The sequence below is a fragment of the Megascapheus bottae genome, chromosome 9 (genome assembly GCF_031878675.1).
Source record: "Megascapheus bottae isolate mThoBot1 chromosome 9, mThoBot2.hap1, whole genome shotgun sequence".
NCBI lineage: Eukaryota > Metazoa > Chordata > Mammalia > Rodentia > Geomyidae > Megascapheus > Megascapheus bottae.
The window spans coordinates 42,417,480-42,438,410 of record NC_143517.1 but is presented as its reverse complement, the minus strand read 5'-3'; the positions used below and the strand labels follow the sequence as shown (position 1 = coordinate 42,438,410).

General features: G+C 41.8%; 1 protein-coding gene across 1 annotated transcript in view; it reads right to left on the bottom strand.

The window, feature by feature from the left end:
• Window positions 1-12,051: 12,051 nt before the first annotated feature.
• Window positions 12,052-20,931, bottom strand: part of Baalc (BAALC binder of MAP3K1 and KLF4) — a 46,094-nt gene continuing 37,214 nt past the window's right edge. Inside the window, exon 3 of the mRNA XM_090339181.1 lies at window positions 12,052-13,380. Within this exon, the coding sequence (XP_090195307.1) occupies window positions 13,270-13,380 (111 nt within the window). The 3' untranslated portion in view covers window positions 12,052-13,269. The remainder of the gene's footprint in view (window positions 13,381-20,931) is intronic.

The following is a 20,931-nucleotide window of genomic DNA, read 5'->3' as shown; positions in this document are numbered from 1 at the left end:
ACCAACCCATAATATCATTACAAGGGGTAATCTAAGACTTTACCTCAGAGGGTTATTCTGAGGGTTCAGTGAGATAGTCAAAGTAGAGTGCTCACACAGGGAGCACTAGCTAGTGTTCAACAAATAGTAATTCATGCATATGTGGTTCTAGAGTGGGTATAGGTCTAGTCTTTTCAGTATCTGTAAGGGCACAGAACTCTACATTCCTTTACTAGTAAGCAATATCTCTTTTGTTGGTAGAGATTTTTTTTTGCCAGTCCTGGGACTTGAACTCAGGGCCTGAGCACTGTCCTTGGACTTTCTCAAGGCTAGAGCTCTGCCACTTGAGCCACAGCACCACTTCTGGCTTTTCAATGTATGTGGTACCAAGAAATCAAACCCGGATCTTCATGCATGTTAGGCAAGCACTCTTCCACTAGGACAAACTCCATGCCCTGTTGGTAGAGATTTTGATAGAAGCTATGGATGGGGTCCCTAGGCCAGACTTTGTTTAAGCTTGACTAAGCCAAAAATAATAGACAATAAACAAGATGATTTGGAAAAGTCACAAGTCTAAATGTTTTGTCCCATTGTCAGACTATGGCTATCAAGAAATATCCTGGGCCTGGAGTATGGCCTAGTGATACAGTGCTTGGCTAGGATACATGGAGCCCTGGGTTTGTAATGAATCCAGATGAGTGTGGAAGGCAATGATATTGACAGATTGCTAAGGCATAATAAGTCCCTACTAAGAAGAAAATCATGCACTCACTCACACTGACCTTTTTTTGTTACAAAATCCAGTAGAGGGATTGTGATAACATTTTGGGTTTGATTTTCTCTCGGCAAGGCTGCTGTGTATCCAGCACCAGCATTTTGCCCTCCCATCAGATCTAAGGGTTAGACACTGCCCTTCTCGTTGTCAGGATAAGTGTACTGATTACTGTATAGGAAAGGATTTGAAAAGCTGGGGTCTGAACAGATATCTCCTACTTGTGAAGTCAAGCTCTTAGGCCAAACTATAGAACATAAAACTTATTATTTGCATTAAGTGACTTTCATTAAAAACTTCAATCCATTTCTTGTGTGTGTGTGGGGGGGGGAGTTGCACACATTTATGAGGTGAACACTGCTGAGTCAAACCAAATGGTTCAAGTTCACTTCCAGCTGTGTGATTTTCTTCTTCTTTTTATTATTATTATAGTGCCTATATCTAGAGGAGAAAAAAAAAACTGCAGCAATGAGTCATTTGCTTTGGGAGGCCTTTGCTTTAGTCCTTATGCTAAGAGAAGAAAAAGACCTAACCCAGAATCACCCTCAGACCCTCAGCTCAGCTGATTTCCAACAAAAGCTCCATAAGATCATTACAAAAGCAACGTACTGTGACTTGTCCCATATTACCCAGTTTCTCTCAAGCATGGGCTTACTTTCCTCCTATGCAGGCTCCCAAATCTATTCTCTTCATTCCTCTGCCCTTGGAATTCTTTGTTTCTACTGCCCTCAGTCTGTCTGCATTGCATTTTTTTTTCTTCCCTGGCATCGAGTGTCTTAATGGAGAAGGTCACGTGACCCTCTAAGATCTAACACAGGGTGTGAGTCAGGACCTCCTGCTCCCCGTTTTGTTTCCCGATAGCCTACATGGCATCATCTTCCCTCACAGCTTACATTTCAGGACATTTTGAGAAGTCTCAGTGCTATTTCCTGAAATATGGGCAATTCCTATCTCATTTCTTTTTCCTGTAGAGCTGTGAAGAAATAGGTGGAATAATTTGGATTCATTACCTTTTGCCAAAATGAAAGAATTTAAATGAGCTTGCTATAAATTTGTATTTCCCCCTGGATCTATAAATGGCTGAAAAGTAAATTTTCCACTGATTACCACCATTATTAACAAGCAGATAAAATCCATGGAGCAGAATATCCAAGTCATATACAATATCTAAAAACACCTGGAAAACCTTCTAGATGTTTCATATAAAGATTCCCTAGTAGGATCCCACAAGATTTAATTAAACAAACCATACCACAATGTCCTAGAGACTGTAATTTACAACTCTTTAGATGATCCATCACAGCAAATTATAATTTGACTTAATTCTATTATTGGCTACTCTAATAAAAAAAAAGAAACATGACTTTGCTTCCATTCTAAACAGAAGTTTTGAAGAAATTGTCCCTCTTTCTCAATCATCAGTGGCTGTTGAATCATTCAACAGGAATGGGTCCAGGCACCAGTGGCTATTCAGGAGGCCTCAATCTGAGAATCAAGGTTTTAATGCCAGCCCAGGCAAGAAGGTCCATGAGACTATTATCTCCAATTAATCAGCGAAAATCTGGAAGTGTATATATGACTTAAGTGGTAGAGCTCCACCCTTGAGTGGAAAGGCCAAGTCAATGTATAAATCCCTGAGTTTAAGCCCCAGTCCCAGCACAAACCAACAACTCTCCTTCCCAAAACACAACAACATGAAAGGGGATAAAAGGCACAATCACTTACTGCATACCTATTGTGTATCAGGTAATATCATTTAGAGCGAATATTCAGTCTGCGAATAGAGTATTTAGTCTGCGATGGTTTGAATGGTGGTGTCCCTTCCCAAATTCATGTTGAAACTTGAGCTCCCAGAACAACAGTAGTACAGATGTAGCCTTTGAGAAGCAGAGTTTTCTAATCTATGCCCTCTAAAGGAGTGACTCTGAAACGAGATATTCTCTTGGAAGAGTAGGCTGATCGGGAAGATGTCTAGAAAGATGAGGTGCTAGAAGTGATGTCATCTACTTTTCTTTTTTTGTACAGCCAAGCTGTTTCAGGTTCATTATGAGATTGCTGTTTCTCTTCTCTGGAAACCTCCTGCCGAGCCTGGGGCAAGACAGGACTAGTAGCCAGACTTACAAGTGAAGCTAATGACATTTCCTCTTAGAATGCAAAGAAAACGTGTTCCTCCAAGTTTGTGGTCCCTCATAATAAATTTTCTTTCTCCTTGATATCTCCATAAAAATTTCCCAATGACTCAAAGTTACAACTTGATTTCTTAAAGAGAAACTTAGTGTGAAAACGAGCACAAATATGCTACATTCTCCAGTACATTTGCTCTCAGATGCCAGGACTTGCCTGGACTCTCAGGGTTGAATTAAATACCTCAATGATAAAAAAAAAAAACCTCATGCTGATCTTCATATTCCAGGAATGGTGGCAAGAGCTCTGCCTGTATATCTTTACTAACTCTAACAGATGACAGGCCCATGAGCCCATATTAGACCCAGCCTAACAAAGCAGAGAGAAAAGTAAGGAATTTACATAGTCACAAATAAATATATCATAAGGTTGGCTATCAAACCCAGAGGAGTCTGATTCAAAATATCTTTGTGGTCATCTGTGTGTGTATGTGTACGCATTCATGCTGTTCATGGGGCTTGAACTCAGAGCTTTGGCATTGTCCCTGAGCACAAATGGTACACTAGCATTCTACCATTTGAGCCACAGCTCCATTTCCAGATTTTTGCTAGTTATGTGTAGATAACAGTCTTATGGGCTTTCCTGCCTGGAGTTTCTTTGAACTGTGATCCCCATATCTCAGCCTCTTGAGTGGCTAGGATTACAGGAATGAGCCAATGGCACTTGACCTCTGTGTGTATTTACTTTTTTATTTACTTCTCTTTTTTGCCAGTTCTAGGGCTGGGAATCACAGCCTGAGCCCTGTCTTTGGGCTTTCTCAAGGCTAGAGCTCTACCACTTGAGTCACAACATCATTTCCAGCTTTTTTTTTTTTGCCAGTCCTGGGCTTGAGCTCAGGGCCTGAGCCCTGTCCTTGGACTTTCTCAAGGCTAGCCCTCTACCACTTGAGCCTCAGCACCATTTCCAGCTTTTGTCTATGTATGTGGTACCAAGGAATCGAACCCAAGTCTTCGTGCATGCTAGGCAAGCACTTTAACCACTAGGCCAAACTCCCGGCCCATTTCCAGCTTTTTTCTATGTATGTGTTACCAAGGAATTGAACCCAGGTCTTCATGCATGCTAGGCAAGCACACTACCACTAGGCCAAACTCCAGACCCTTTTATTTACTTTTGAGACAATGTCTCACGATGTTTTCCAGGCTGGACGTACACCTGAACGGAGGTTATCCTCTTTCCTTCATCTTCTGAATAGCTGGGACCACAGGTTGACATTTCATTTCTCCCTGGAGATGCAGACAGCTCAGCCCCTTTCTTATTCTGGAACAGGGGAAGGAATGATTGCAATGATAGCTCAGTTATCCTTAAATTTGCAACACATCTTAGAAAAATCCCTTTACTTTACTAATAGAACCCTTCAAAGGAATTTTAATATTGTGGTACAAGATTGCCATTTATTGTTGTTAAGAAAAAAGTTAAGTAACGGTAAGATCTTTCAGGCTTGTATACAGAGTGCTTCATTTTATCCTCAATTGGCACTGACCATGTGAAGGAGCTATAAAGAAGTTCTTTGTCTTCTTTCCCTTGTGATCAGAAGATAATGAACATTTACTGAGCAGTCACTCAGAAGCCAATGGAAAGATCATAGCCTTCAGAGGCAGGCAAACATAAGTTCAAAGCCCAGCTCTGCTGCTTCCTAGCTTTAGGGCTTTTGGTTTGTTTCCTTATATGTAAAGCAGGGCTGGAAGGCTCACCTGGCAGACCTGTTTGATGGAGAGATCATGTGTCAGGCACCTCCAGTGGTACCTGCCAGGCTATGATAACTATCAGGTGGCAGATGCCATATTATCTACATTTGTTATCTCACATAATCCTCAAGTTACACCCTCAAAAAGATGATATTATTTCTGCTGAAGGGAAGTGAGCCTCTCAGACGCTCCACAGTGTCCCTAGGGCCCACAGCAGGAAAACATCAAGTTAGGATTTGTCTTGTTGCACCTGAAACCTGTGCTAATTTTGTCTTTCTAATCTACTGTCTGCCATCTTTTTTCTCTATAAACTATCTGGTGGATGATTTGTTGATCAGAATACAAAGACATATTACTCCTGTAATCCTAGCTACTCAGGAAGCTGAGATCTAAGGATTAAGGCTTGAAGCCAGACTAGGCAGGAAAAGTACAGAAAAAGCCAGAAGTGGTGCTGTGACTCAAGTGGTAGAGTGCTAACCTTGAGCAACAGAAGCTCAGGGACAGTGCCCAGGCCCTGAGTTCAAACCCCAAGACCCACAAAAAAAAAAAAAAAGACAAAGTTTCACCTCTCTCACCAGTGTTATAAAAAGGGATATTCGGGTCACCAAGAGCAATCTTATTTACCTGTCCCCTTTAAAGAAATTCTACATACACTTACCTAAAAAACTAAAACTGCCAAGATCATGTTGGCAATAAATACCTAGAGTTTATTGAGTTAATCTGAGTGATCCATTGTCTGATCGGGCCTGCTCCTTTAATAATTCCACATTCCCAAGAGATTGAAGCAGAAATTGCTTCTGCTGCTGACTTTTATGGTTTCCCCTGTAGATGGCTTTTGGGAACAAATTTGAAGTAAAACTCAGTACTGCTAAAATGGGGTAGGAGCCCACTGTAAGGAATCCTTGGAGGCAGAGCCCAGCTTCATGTTCAGGAATGAAATGAAGTAAGATTCCTTGTCACATGGGCCATCAAAGTGAGCGTGTCCAGTGGACTCTTGGACATGTGCCACAGAGACTTGAAAGAGTGAACTCGGGACCTGGGACAGTGGATCCATGAGGCTATAGGATCAGATGACATCATCCAGTAGTTAAACAAATGAATGGAGTGGAATTAAGAAAGATGTGGATGGGATGACATTGATCAAGATGCATTGTACTCATAATCTGACTTGTTGAATGAAAACCCCATTGTATAACTACTTAAAGGAGGATAGCATTTTAAAGGTTAATAGAGCATTTATGAAGGACAGTGATGATAACCTCACAGAGAGGTCACACAAAATGAGGGCTCCTAAGCTATCGTTGCACTTGACTCTTAAATGATCAGGAAGCCTAGAGAAAAAGACTTCCCAGAATAGTGGAATCAGAAGCTCAAAAAGGAAGTGGGATGGGATGGGATGGAGCTAGCGAGCACAGAGTTACTGTCAGCTACTGCCATTTCTGATATTCCATGAAATAAATTATAAAATTTCTCATAATAGACATATTTCAGTTAGATCCAGTAAGGTGAATGGATTTCTTTTTTGGGGTGAGTACTACTGCACTGTCTCAGCATGGCACACTGATTTCTTCTGGAATCTTCTTACATGTGCTTGCTCTGGGATGTTCATGGGAGTGAATGAGGCAGTGAATGAGAGGTTCTAGGGACAGACCAAGTTCAAATAGCAGAGGCACCTCGGAAAACTCAAGTATAGGCGATTATTAAATACTACCAGTCCAATTGGTTTTTTATATATTATCTGGTCCATCTCTAAACCTGGGTTGAAAAAAATCTTGGTGCAACGATTGCCCTAGAAACATTTTTTTCAAACATCAGGTACCCCAAAGTGTGCCATGAACTTTCCTCCTTAGAGCCACTACTCCTAATTGTCTACAACATTCATCTGTGTTACTTGCTTGTCCCCAGCCCCCCGCAAGTATGTAGTTTGTAGCTTCTGTTATTTGGTGGACTCATATCTCTGGAGCAAAACAGAACACTTATCTAGCTATTTTTAATCTTAAAGTATATGCTTGTGGTACAATATATATAAACCAAAACATTTAGAGCTATGAGGAAGCAGGACATCTATACTGTGTGAGAGAGAAGATAGGGGATTACTCACTATTGGAAACCATGTCTTACAAAATACAATGCTTGACTATAAAAAGTGACAGGAAGGAGGAAGATGTCCGCATTGAAGACTGAAACTACTGCAATGCACTTGCCATGGAGACTCATCAGAGAGGGATTCAGTAAAGGGACATGTAATTAAACCAGCTGGGTAGCTGGAGCTTGATAAAGCTGGAAGAGCTCTGGGAGCTTTATACAACACATCTCTTAGCCTTGCCCCATCCAAGGTTGAAGGAGTCAGTCATTGACTAAAGAATGCTGGCATGTGAGGGACATGAATAAACATCAATAGCATCAGTGCCATCTCTGTGGCAAGAGAAGGTCCTCAGGCCTAGAAGAGCAGACGCTGTGCTTGGAAGTTTGCAGTGGTGTACTTAAGGCTTGAGGGGAAGGCAGCTGCAGCAGTCTCTCCTGCAGGCCTGTGTTCCATCCACTGCTATTCTGATTCTTTCAAAGCCATGTTCCAAGAGATTGAGTACTAGCCCACACATACCTGCCTCATCAAAAAATGCAAGGTGTCCTCTAGGGTATCATGCTGATTTATGAGGTCTGCCATATTTAGTACCTCAAATTAGCTGATTAAGGTATCAAAGGATGCATGCTTTCCCTTATATGTAAAAGATAGATACTTAAATCCATGAGGTGTACAACTGAAATACACTAGATTCAAAGGAGATCTCAAATAGTGTAATTCCTTACAAAGGCAAAATCAAAGTTCAAGAGGAGAATAATAATTTTGTATACTCTACAGAATTAAAAAGGGTTAGATAGATGATTTGTAGAGAGTTGGGGGAGGGAGACGAGGACAAAAACATGAAAAGGGGTATCAATGTGCAAGAAGTAGTGTACCTGCTACCCGACATACGTAACTGTAACCCCTCTATACATTATCTCAAAAATAAAATTAAAAAAATAAAAAAAGAAGGGTGAGGGAACGGGTGAGTTGAGAGGGATAGGTGAGAACATCGAGAGGGGTGACATTCGTCGGGATGTACTGTATTCATAAACTGCTTTGTTAAATGGCAACTCCTTTGTACATCTACTTAAAGATAAAAATACAAAGAAGAACAAAGATTATGATATCAGCTGGGCTGTTTTCCTCTGAGTCTCTCTTTGGCTTGTAGGTGGTGGCCTTCCCTTGTGTGTGCTGTGTCATCTGTCCTTGTTGAAATGGTTGTCAGTTGTATCAGTCTCTAGAGCCCTCCAGGAGGACCTCATTTTATCTTCATTGACTTTCTAGAGACTGCTGTCTCCAAACACAGTCACATGGCACCTACTGGGATTTAGGACTTCCATGTATGAGTTGGGGAGTATACTGCCATCCATAGCAGATATAGTGTCCAAAAATGCAATTGTTCAAAAAGGGCACATATTTTTTTTTTGCCAGTCCTGGGCCTGAGCTCAGGGTCTGAGTACTGTCCTTGGACTTTCTCAAGGCTAGAGCTCTACCACTTGAGCCTCAGCACCACTTCCGGCTTTTTTCTATGTATGTGGTACTGAGGAATCGAACCCGGGTCTTCATGCATGCTAGGCAAGCACTTTAACCACTAGGCCAAACTCCCAGCCCTGTAAGGGCACATATTTTAACTTGTAATAAGTTAGCCTAGTTTTCATTGAAGGGTGACAGAATATGCCACTGAAAGATGCCACTTTGACATAGTGCTTATTTGGAATGAAAGAACTTTTTGTTAAAATGTTCTCCTTTTCTTCCTGAAAGCAAAAGATAAAGCTCTCCTGTGAATGATGGTCTCCTTAAACCAGGATGACAGAAGCATTCTTATCACCAGAGGCAGCAATGACCGAATGCCGCACAAACAATCCTTGCTAAAAATATATTCCCTTCCTTGAGCTTTCCCATATAATTTAGTTACCTTTCCATGCTTGACTCTTTTTGTACAGCCTAATTAAAAAATGGAGAGAGAGAGAGAAAAAAAGAGAGAGAGAGAGAGGGGAAGTCCTCTACACCCTAGCTACAGTAAAGTCCTCTAGTAACAGGCTGCCGTTTAGTTGTTCTGTGGACTGAGATTCCGTGCCAAGGGCAGCAACACAAAGCCAGCATCCTTCTTAGGATCTCCAAATGTTTATTGAGACCTTCAGAACAAAGATATGGTGCATTCAAACATAGTTACTCTCTAGATCTGGTTTATTTCTGCCCTCTGCTGGGCATGGCATAAACAAAACTCTATAAAATGTGAGTTGGTGGGAGATGGAAGAGATTTCCTAGCATGAATATTCTCAATTTAATGGGTTTTGTTTGCTAATCAAATGAAAAAGTGATATAGTTTTATTTCAACTTACCTAATCTTGCCTAATTACTACAGAGACAAGGGTGTGTGTGTGTGTGTGTGTGTCCTGAGGCTTGCACTCAAGGCATAGGTGCTGTTTCTAAGCTTCTTTTGCTCAAGACTAGTACTCTATCATCTCTAGAGACCTTTTCCTACACGACCTTACCACCTTACCCAACTTCTCCCAAGAACCCGATTGTTTAACCCAAATATTAAGAATTACTCAGGTTTCAGAGCTGGGAGTTTGGCCTAGTGGTAGAGAGCTTGCCTAGCATGCACGAAGACCCAGGTTTGGTACCACATACACAGAAAAAGCCAGCAGTGGTGCTGTGACTCAAGTGGTAGAGCTCTAGCCTAGAGGAAAGCCCAAGGACAGAGCTCAGGCCCCGAGTTCAATGCCCAGGACTGGGAAAAAAATGAATTACTCTGGTTTCTCCCTTCCCTTCACTTCCTATTCCCAATCCATCAGAAATCTTAATGTTTCTATTTCTCAATGGTATGTGGCAATTTTTTTTTTACTGTTTTATATCTTTCAACTTGTTTTGTTTTTAGTGCCGTTTCTGGGGCTTGAGCTCAGAGTCTAGGTGCCATCCCTGAGTTTTTGTTTTCAAAACTGGTGGTCTACTATCTGAGCTATAGATCCACTTGGGTTTTTATTTATTTTTTTTTTTTTTGTGTGTGTGTGTGTGTGTGTGTGTGTGTGTCTAATTGGATATAGGAGTCTCTTGGATTTTTCTTTCCTGGGGCTGGATTGAAACCATGATCCTTCATCTGTGTGTGTGTGTGTGTGTGTGTGTGTGTGTGTGTGTGTGTGTGTAACTAATTGGAGATGAGTCACTGGTATATGTTGTTGGGTCTGGCTTCCAACTATGATCCTTATATCTCAGCCTCCAGAGTAGTTAGGATTATAGGTACGAGCCACCAGTGCCCGCCCAACTTTCAGCGGTCATGGCTCCTCACTGCTGCCACTTCTCAGGGGTGTATGTGCACACTGAGTATTCTGACTGGATTTGTTCCTTATTTTCTTTTTCATTCATGCAGAGTCCTCCCACTACACCTCCCCCACATTAAAACATGTTTCAGCTTCCTGGAAGTGAGTCTCTTTAGCTGTCTATCCATTGTTCTAAAGGCTTACTCCGACAGAGACTGCAACCAGCTACACCACATTGATATGCATATGCCTCTGTGAGTGTTTACATGGGAGGGTGTATTTTGGGCCTAAGATCCATGTAGGAAAGAAAAAAATGTGCTTTTTGTCTTTCTGGTCCTGGCTTATTTTAGTCACTATGGTATTTTCCAGATCCATTGATTCCTCTGCAAATGATATAATTTCAGTCTTCCTCATGGCTGCATCAAATTCTGGTGTGTGTAATCAAGATCATCCTTTCTGGAAGGTTAAATGAACCTACATCAGACCCAAATTTCCCAAGAACATCCCAGACATCTCTATTCGTTCCCTTCTAACCCAGCCCTCTCCCATCACCCATCACATTCATAGACGTGGGGTCTGGCCTGGCCCCGTCTCAAGCTGTGACAATTTCTGGCCATGCTGGATCTTCTTGCTGTAGCTGGCCCATGGATGCAGGAGGAAAGGCATGGATTTTGCAGGCCAACTTCCCTCCCTCGAATCCCTGATCATCACTTCCTGGTTGAGTAGACTAAAAATATTTGTGTAAGTATAAATTGCGGCTAATAGTGTTCTCCTTATCTACCATCTCCAAGCTGCTGGGAGGACTCACAGTGGTCACTTATGTAAGAGGCCTTCTTTAAAAAAATAAAACAAATGCTCTGCATCTCAACTTAAGGTTCCAGTAAAGATTCTCTGTGACCACCTGTACACATTTGAAATTAATGACTTTATTGACAAACTTTTCCATAGAAATATTAGCTCAATAAGCAAGGAACAGTTCTTGTCAAACATACATTCAAAAAAAAAAGCCAGATAATTTTGCAGTGCCATGGCTTATCTTCTCCCCTCCCTCACCCTTAGTGAAATTCAGATTGTTCTGGGGAAGGGCAGATCTTAGGCCGTCTACTTCCTTCCTTCCCCTTGACCAAGTGGGGAAAAAAAAAGTCTGTCTATAAGTAGAAACAACTTAAATGGTTAAATTCCAAAAGACATGCAGCTGCAAACTGAAGCAAATGCAGTTATAAAGAGAAGCTGGGCTTAGCTCATGGTTGACAGCACAGTGATGGATGAGGCCACACCTTGCCTGAAGCACAACACACACACCCTGGGAAGAACAAGCCCTTGAACTTGCAGGATCACTGCCAACCTGGCAGCTGGGGGCTCCTGCTGAGCAATGCCACTGGGGACATGAGTCACGGTTTTGCTTTTTTTATTTTATTTAAAAAGTAGTTCAGAACATAAAGTTCCCTAAAAGCCCTTTAAGAAGGAATCAAAGTGAGGTTTAGGGAGACTGCTGTCTGCATGGTAAAGTCTTGTACAGTGATCAGAAGAGCATCTAGATTTATAGTTGGATAAAAGATAAGAGAGAGGCCCACAGCAGACCATGCACTAGATCTTAGGGTTTAAGTCAGCCTTCTGATTGTGAAGTTCATTGTTAGCTTCAGGGTCTCCAGTTGTGTCTGACTAGACCCCAAATCTCTCAACACCTGTAGAGAGGCTAGCACGGAGCTGGCATTTCCTGTTTCATGAATAAATATACAAATGAACAAATGAATAACACCACTACTTGTGTTTTAGTGATTCTAGTTAGTAATGAAAGGGTTTCATATCTGCATTTTAACCGGCTTTTAGGTTAATTCTTTGGACTATGTTATATAAACACACTCCATCAAGCCATTTCTGATAAACATGGACTTTATTGGTATAGTTTGGTATAACTTTTATCCCTACCTTTCCCAACCCCCAGGCATATTAACAATCCTTTAAAAAATCATACTACGTTGCCTTGAAGAAAAAACACCTAACTGATCATGTTTGTTTTTTAATACTAGAAAATTATTCCTATCAAAACATCATTTGACCATGTCAGCTGCCTGGTTTTCTGTCATTGTTGTTGGTGGAGAGTTGTTTTGTTTTTTTTTGCTGGTCCTGGGGCTTGAGCTCTGGACCTGGGCACTGTTCCTGAACTCCTTTTGCTCAAGGTTTGTGCTTCACTACTTGAGCCACAGCTCCACTCCTGGCTTTTTAATTGGAAATAATAATCTCATAGACTTTCCTTTCTGGGCTAGTGCCTTCAAACCATGATACTCAGATCTCAGCCTCCTGTTACCTGGCAAGCTGCCTACTTTTGAACTTAATACATACCAGTCTAATGTCAATGTGAAAACACATAAACTAGGAACTGGCTTTCTAAAGTAATTACTTTGCAAATACCAAAATAGTACAGTCCTGAGGCTGTGTATGGAGATGCCAAAAGGAAGCTGCATGTGCTGCCACATGTTCCTGCATCACCTCTCTCCTGTGAGCAGTGTCCTAGCTTTGATTACAATTGCAAATGACCTAAATGGAGAGAGAAAATCTAGCAGAAGACAAGGAAAGGGAACTAAAGAGTTATGAGGTGGTGGGGGGTGCCACCATGTTTGGCTGAGCCCGGGGGGCATCCAAGGTTATGTGCCCTGACCACAAGGATCATGATGTGAAGGATGGAAGGCCAGTGTATGGGGATAGATAGGAGGCATTTCTAGGGAAGACACTTCCTGCTGGAGCCAGTGCCTGTGAGGCTGGGTCAAATACCTCATCCTCAGCTAAGAAAGCAAGAATGACAGGAAGTTTTCCTGGTTTTTCTTGCTTGTGGGTTCTTATATACTCAGCTTTCGACTTGGGTGGAAACCAGCTTTTAGGTTATAAACAAGATTTGTAATGGCAGAATTTAAAAAGAAAAGAATGAGTTTGTCTGAAATCCTACACTATCATGCCAGGAAAGCTCAGTACTGACTTGTGAATTTTCCCCCCAGGAAATCAGCTTCTCCTACTTTTTCATTTTATATTCTAACCTGTATCTTTAGCTCACTGTGTTCACAGCAGACCCAATTATAAGAGGTTTGCCTGGATAGAGGCAAAGCAAGCTGCACCTTGGCAGTTCATTAACATGTTTGAGGATTGTGCCATGCAATGACTGTATGTGAGAGACAGCTCAAGCCAGCTTGCTGCTGCCAGGTCAAACCATCCATTCTCAAGGCACTCCCCAGCATCCATGTCCATCCACTTCTCCAACTTTCCTTGACAGGACCCTGTACTGTGAAGGACTCCAGAGAAAGTCATCTAATTCCATATTCAGACACTCTGCTAGTTGATGCCGTTCTTTGTGATTCTTTTGTTTCTGTCCATCTGTCGGATGCTGTCTGTAACATTAATAGTGACTTCTTTTGCAGACGTTCGCTTTGCATCTCTTTTAACCTGTTAAACAAAGAGTGAATCAAGTCACTTAAGAATATTCTAAAGTCGGCCGGGAGTTTGGCCTAGTGGTTAAAGTGCTTGCCTAGCACGCACGAAGACCCGGGTTTGATTCCTTGGTACCACATACATAGAAAAAAAAGCCGGAAGTGGTGCTGAGGCTCAGGTGGTAGAGCTCTAGCCTTGAGAAAGTCCAAGGACAGTGCTCAGACCCTGAGCTCAAGCCCAGGACTGGCAAAAAAAAAAAAAAAGAATATTCTAAAGTCTTCATATTTGCATTAATTTCTTGCGATTATTATAAATCTACAGAAAGTGAGGAAGAATGGCCTAGAAGAACACATGCATGTAAATTTCTCCTCAGAGGGTTTTAAAGCACTTATTCATAACTAACACACAAAAATATTAATGGGATAACATAAAAGGCTTTGGAAAATACCAGCCAATGGGTTCATCAAAGTTTCTCTGTTTATCATTAAATACCTATCTAGCACAGAGCCTTAGTTCAAGGCATGCTCAGTAAAACACTGTCAATGAGTGAATTTACTAAGGTCTACCGAAGGAGAATGGGAAAGTTTTCACAGTTGGCTTTAACAGAGTAGTCACAATTTTGAGCTCTAGAGTCAGACCTTGATTCAAATACTGGCTACATAATTTCACATGGGACAAGTGCTTTCCAACCTAAAACTGAATTTTAAATTAGTATTACTGACCTCATGAGGTTTGCAGGAGGCAATGCAAGTAAAATCCTTATCACAAGGTTTATTACTAAATAATAGTAAGAAGTATAAAAAAATAGAATTATCACATTCACAACTGAAATCCTAGCTCAGGAGGCTGAGATATGAGGACCATGGTTCCAAGCCAGGCAAGAAAGTCCATGAGACTCTTATTTCTAACTAAACACCAAAAAAAGCCAGAAGTAGAGCTTTATCAAGTAGTAGAGTCCTAATCTTGAGCACAAAAGCACAGGGACAGTGCCCAGACCCTGAATTCAAGCTCTAGGCCTAACACAAAAAATAAATCAGATTTAAAAAAAACAGTCTTACTGACTTATAGACGAAGACAAACCAATGGCAAAAGCCCAGAATTGTCAATAGTAATAATACATTTACTAAATCAGAGTTTCTTCAACAATATGTGCCCTCACCTACTTTTTTGCAAAGTGAAAAACCTCCTTCCCCTAGAGATCTGAGGGAGATTTTGTGCCTTTTTCCATCTAAGGATGTTATGTTTGGAGCGAACATGAGATGACCTTAGGAGTTGTCTCTACTAGAGGATGAACCTAAGTATATGCCACCCAATCAGAACTTGCTGCCCAGGCATCAGTGAGCCTTCAGTTATCCTTATACATCCTGCGTAATGCCATGTCACATCTGCTTCCTTGAAAATACAAGGTTGAATCCTGGGGGAGCAGCTCTCACAGTGCAAGCATTTCCCTTTGGGGTTATGTGCTCATGAGGATAGTCTATTATTCACACACCATGACCTCTGAGCTCAAGCTAGCCCTATCATCTGTAGTTGATGCAAAGAAATGGTGGACGGTTGCAGCAATAAACAAAAATAAGCTATTCTGCTGAACTTATTAACAAGTGGTAAGTCAGTTTCTAACATGTTGCATAATACTTGTACACTTGTAGTCACTGCTGGTGATGTCTCTTCTATTTCCTTAACAACTCTGAGATATTCTTCTAGCTGCCTAATCCTGGCTGCTTACTAATCACAGCAGGGCCTTTCTTTGGAAAGTAATCCTTATCTGATTGGAGCTACCTACTCCAGACGTGCCAACAAGGTTACAACCTAATTCCAGGAGAGGGCCCATTGCCAATGCTGAATCAACCATTTCACTCAAGCCCTAGAGCTCCCTGTAGGATCGAGGTAAGGCTACACTACAAGCTCAGCTGAGCTCATGTGCTTGCTCAACATCATCCCCTGACCGGCCATCTTCCCATCTAGCATGCAGGTGCCCATGGGGCATCACCTTAGGCCCTACTTCTAGAGAACCAGACCTAAGGTAATACTTAATGGACGATCTGGGTTGTTTAAGAACAATTTCAACTCTATTACTTTTATCCACTTATTTCAATAGATAAAGTTTCACTGTCTTCCTCTTAAATGTTCTAAGGGCCTACCACAGTTCTGTGACATACTATGCCCCCACTTTAACTTTGGTTGAGTGAGTGAATACCCAGCCTTTGTAAATGGACTCTGTAACAGTCAGTGGGCAATACTGTTTGGGATTATTTTTGTTTTGTTTTTGGTACTCAAACCAGAGCCTTGAGTGTGCTAAGAAAGTGCTCTACTACTGAACCAGTCTCATACCTTCAAGTTTTTATTAAATTATGATTATCAGAGTGTCCATAACTTAAGGATAACCCAGGCAGGCCTCAACTTGCTTCAACCTGGGTCTTAGTCCCTTACCTGAAAAACAGAATAATAATGCTTGCTGCTTAGATTTTTTTCCCCTCAGAGTATAAAGTATGTCACTTAGCATTGGTAAGGTGACTAACTCTGGTTTGCCCAGAACTGATGCAAAGTAAAACTAAAACTCTCTCAACCCAGAAACCTCCTGAGACCCTTGATACAAACCAGGACTGTGGGTCACTCCAGTGAGAGCTGCTGCCATGACTTCCACCTAAAAATTCATGTCAAACATATCGAGTGACATCAAGAACCTTATTCCGCTAAAAGTGATGACTATGACCTCAAAAGAGCAACAGCCATACTTCTAAAAGATGGGCTTTTGGCTAAAGAACAGCGAGAGTTCTCTATTCCAATAATAAACACCTAAATTTCTAGCCATGAACAAATCCACATTCAAATAGGGACTATGTTAAATGTAGCCTACTAAGCAATGAGAACAACCATGCAAGTTTTTTTGGAAACATTTTAAAAAGAGGAGTTTGAGTGTGAGATATCACCTGAATGTTTGCCCACTTCTGGAGGACAGCAGAAGATTGCATTCACCGAATTTGTTGTGAACTCCCCAAATGAGAGGGAGAACAAGATGAGGAAGAAAGCAAAATGCTGGGTATTTTCTCTAGAAGTTCTGAGAAGGAAGTTGCTTTTCCTTCTTATGAGCAAAGAGCTACAAAGATAGAAGAAACAACCGCATCCTTTTGCCCTTCTGGACACTTTATGTAACATGGATGTACCCATTTCTTGGACACAGATTTCTGCCATCCAAGTCTTTCCATTTATATCCTACCACTTCTTTTTTGGTGACGGACACAGAAAGTGTGTTCCTATTGCAATTATTAGCCTTGATTTTTTTGTATGCTTTTCAACTCAATGATGAGAGGAGCCTATTTCACACCTTTTTTTTAAACATCAGTCTGATAAATCAATTCAGTTCTTGTTTGGTACACTTTCTCACAGTTCACTCTTGTTAAAGGGTACCTCTTGTTTCACACCTAGTCTGACAGCTCTTCTGCTCTTCACTTGCCTCATTTTAATGTCTGCGGGTGTGCTGGCCTGTGAATCGCAGATTTGAGTCCTCTTGATAAGGCTTCTTTAATTAAATGTTACTGGCTGTCATTTCTCCAGGATAGCCAGATTAATGGTGATAATTTCTTAGCAGTCCACAGCCCATTGAACTTGTTTCTCTTGGGGTTCACAAGTCAGGGATCTGGCTCATTCCCTATGGAGGGGTCAAGACAGCCTGGCTGTTCTGCAGGAAATTTTGCTCAGCCTTTTCTCAGTTCCATTGGAAATGAAAGTAGAGATGTTTTTCTATTTTGCTTGGACTTGACAAATGTAAGTGTACCTAAGATAGGCCTGTCCTTTCCACAGGTCTTTGTAGACAACAAGAAAAATAAGGCCTACTGAGGCTGAGATTGATCATACATCAAGTTTTCTGTATTAAAGAGTATTTTAATTATAAAATCAAAGCATAACAATGAGAAGATGTTTTAGTAGAGAAAGGCACAGTGAAAAGTCATACAACTCCATGCTCTGGCCTCTACACAGGTAATCATGGCTAATACTTTTCTATAGAATGTTGCAGAGATTGCCAGGTACTGGTGACTCACACCTATAACCCTGCCTTCTCATGAGGCTGAGATATGAAGACAATATTTTGAAAACAACTTTAGACAGAAAAGCCTGTAAAACTCTCATCTCCAATTAACTACTAAGAAAACACAAACACAAAAACAGAGGTGCAATTGTGGCTCAAGTGGTAGACTACTCACTAACCTTGAACAGAAGAGCTCAAGGATGCAGGGTATAGTGGCTCTTACCTGTAATCCTAACATCCCACATCTAGTTCTTTCCACAACTGTGTCAAAGCTCACTCTAAATTTCTACCACTGTGTTTTGAGTAATGAGAGAGAAGGACATGGACTTTAGGGACAGAGAGAAAAAGAGACACAGAAAGAGATAGGGAGAGACAGAGACAACTTTCAATTACAACCCAGCCTTGGAAGTAGAGCTGGTGGCTCAAAATGGTAGAGAACTAGCCTTGAGCTGAAGAGCTCAGGAACAGTGCCCAGGCCCAGAGTTCAAGCCCCACGACTGACAAAACAACAACAAAAACAAAACAAAAATTCATCAATTGCAACCCAGCTATCACACTACTTTGAAGGCCATGTTAAGCAAATACTCATCTTCTGAGTCTCTATTTTTCCTGATGATGAAAGATGATGCCTTATCTTTCAGAGTCCTGAGGGTTCAAAATGCCACACACACTGTGCCTGATATACAGTGGCATTCCAATATTGTCAGGTTCCCCCATTCTTCCTCAGAAGGTTAAAGAGCACAGCCTTGTAGGCTGCAACTTGAAACCTTCGATTGCTTTCCAGTCAAGTTCTTTGTTAAAGGGAGGCAGACAATATGAAATCTCCTATCCCAAATTCCTTGAATTAACTCACTACTGATTCATAAATTTTTATAGCATTAATGTCAAACCAATCTGGGGACATTCCATCTTAACAACTCTAGATACCTTCAGCCCAGGAGTTTTCAACAAGTGCTGAAAGGATGTGTTACTTCCCCCCATAAGCCTTAGTGGGCCATAAGATCCCTGGGGACTACAAACCTGCTTTACAAAAGTTAGTGAGGTGCTGGTTGGAGAGGGTGGGTGTAAGCATTTGGAAACCTTTCTAATCATTGAATCAACACGTAGTTGTTTTCAGCACCTACTAGGGGCATAATACTGGAGTAGACTCAGATGTGGACAGAGGGAAAATATATAAAGGATAATGAAGTTTATGTTCTGAGAGCCTTCTAATCAGATTGGCTTTTTGTAGGCTCTAAGACAAATAGACTCTGAAAGTCAATCAGCCAATATGTAAGGTAATGCTAAATTCCTTCCTTCTGTCCAGGTGAGAGCTGCTGATTATATCAAAATGCCTTCTACCAACTTTTCATCTCCTTTTTCCCATTGGTTTCTCTGGTTCTTTTCTTTCCATATCTTGTTTTGCTTTGCCTAGGAGAGATTCATCTTTCCTTCCAAAACAGTCCCCTGACAAGTCTCCTATTGCTGTTGTCTAGGAAACATTCTCAGGTGGCTCCCTTCTGGTCCTCTCTCCACCTGGTCCCCAGCTCTGTGGGGTTTCACCCATTCATCCTAGACTGGGCTATGTGTTGTCAATGAGTGTCAGCCAGACACTGGGGCAGGGCAGAAGGAGGAAGTCCCTTTGCTGAGAATTAGTCCAGACAACAGCATAGTCTGGTTACTTTGCCAAGAATAATAAAGCAACTGGAAAGTACGTGGCTTTTGAAGACCTCAGGGTTCCTTAGGAGGCCAGCCACATCCTTGGGAGTTTTGTCTGCTTATCACTATACCCTCATGCACAAGTCAATCTGGGCTGGACACTTAAGGAGGCTTTTTAGTGGGGAGGAAGTTCTAAGTCTACGGAAATGCTGCATCAAGGTTAGAGGGAAAATGTTTGGACACAGCCTAGAATTCCTGAATGATTAATTAGCAGGAGAGGGGCAACTAACACTATTCTTCTCCTGCTGTTTTTTATGGAACAGTGCAGGGCCAGTGATTTATCAGATGCTGTGGAGCCATGGGGTCCTACACGACTGGTAAAACCAAGGTGAAGAGAGAGAAAGCTCCCTATGGAGACAGCGAGCTTCAACTTGTGAAAGACCATTTTTAGCACCTTCATTTTGTCCTTTAGCACCTATTAACATCAGGCAGAAAGCAGGGGCCAGAGAGGATTGGGAGTGGGGGGATTTACAGTTCATTTAATGGGACATGAAGTAGAGAAGGGCCCAGAAGAAAAGATGCTGCTGCTTATGGCCACTGACACTGTTAGTTGTGCCCCATCACCTTTAGAAAGCCATCTGACACCATGGTGGGAATCTATCTGTGTGCATCACAGAGCAAATGTTGCCCCCACCACATGGAATCTTCCAGTCCCATCACACCACTAGTGCGAGTGAGTCTCCAACTGCTTCGTTTATTTATTCTATGTTATTTGACTCTCCCCTTTAGCCCGATTAAAACTGGCAACTGCTTCAGAGAAAATGCTCTGCTCGCCTTTTCTACTCCTGGGTCCTTGGCACTAAAACAGTGCCTGGCACCTGAACAGCCCTCAATGGACAGTTGATGAATGGATCTTCAGAGTTCTTATAGGAATCAAGAAAGGGATTGTCCAGGCTTGGCAAGGATTGCCTTTCACACACAAACTTGTTTGGTAGATGTGAATGAGAGAACTGCAGAAAGCTCAGGGACTATGCTGGAAGCTTCTCCAGAGGCCTGGTCTATTTTAACAAAAAGAGAACAAGAACTACCAGTCAGGAGGCCTGATGATACCCAAAGAGAACACTGTGGCTCCCTGGCTTAGGATGCCTGAGGGACGTCTCATTACACTAATGGTACATTGAAAATACAACGAATCAATAATGTATTTAGAACACAATCTTCTAAGCATCCTAGCTTAGCAAAACAATGTACTACACAGTCCTGAGTGTTTCCCCTGTGAGTGCTGGGTTGACTGGGAGCTCTGGCTCCGTACTGCTGCCCAACATCAAAACAGGATGAGATTTCATGTGTCTAGACTAGCAAAGACATTCAACGGACAAAGTATAGTTTCTACTGAATGTACACTGTTTTCACACCTGAAGCTGGAAAATATCAAGATGTGCCTACATGGCTTAGGAGCCAAGCAAAGAAAGACATAGAAGGAAAGTGGACGCTGAAAATGCATGAAGGTTGGCCACGGGTAAAGGAGACAGCTGAGGGAAATCATAGTAGTGTACCCAAGCCAAGACACTCGGGAGGCAGTCTACGGTAGAAGGGTCATGATTCAAGGTTGGCTCTGGCAGAGTTAAAGCAAGACTATTTGTGGAAAATACTAAGAGCTAAAGGACTTGGGTTGGCTCAAGCTGTACAGCACTTACCTGGAAAAACGTGAGGCCCTGAGTTCAAACCTCAGTAGAGAGAGGAAAGGAGGATGGGAAGGGATATGGGGGTGGGGGAAATGAAAGTAGGGAAGAGGGCTGGGTCTTTCTCAGAGAGAATAGAAACAAATCAGGAAATCAGAGAGAGAGGCTGGGAAATGAGAAAAAGAGAGGTGTCGGGGGGAAGAGATTGGGAAAGGGGGA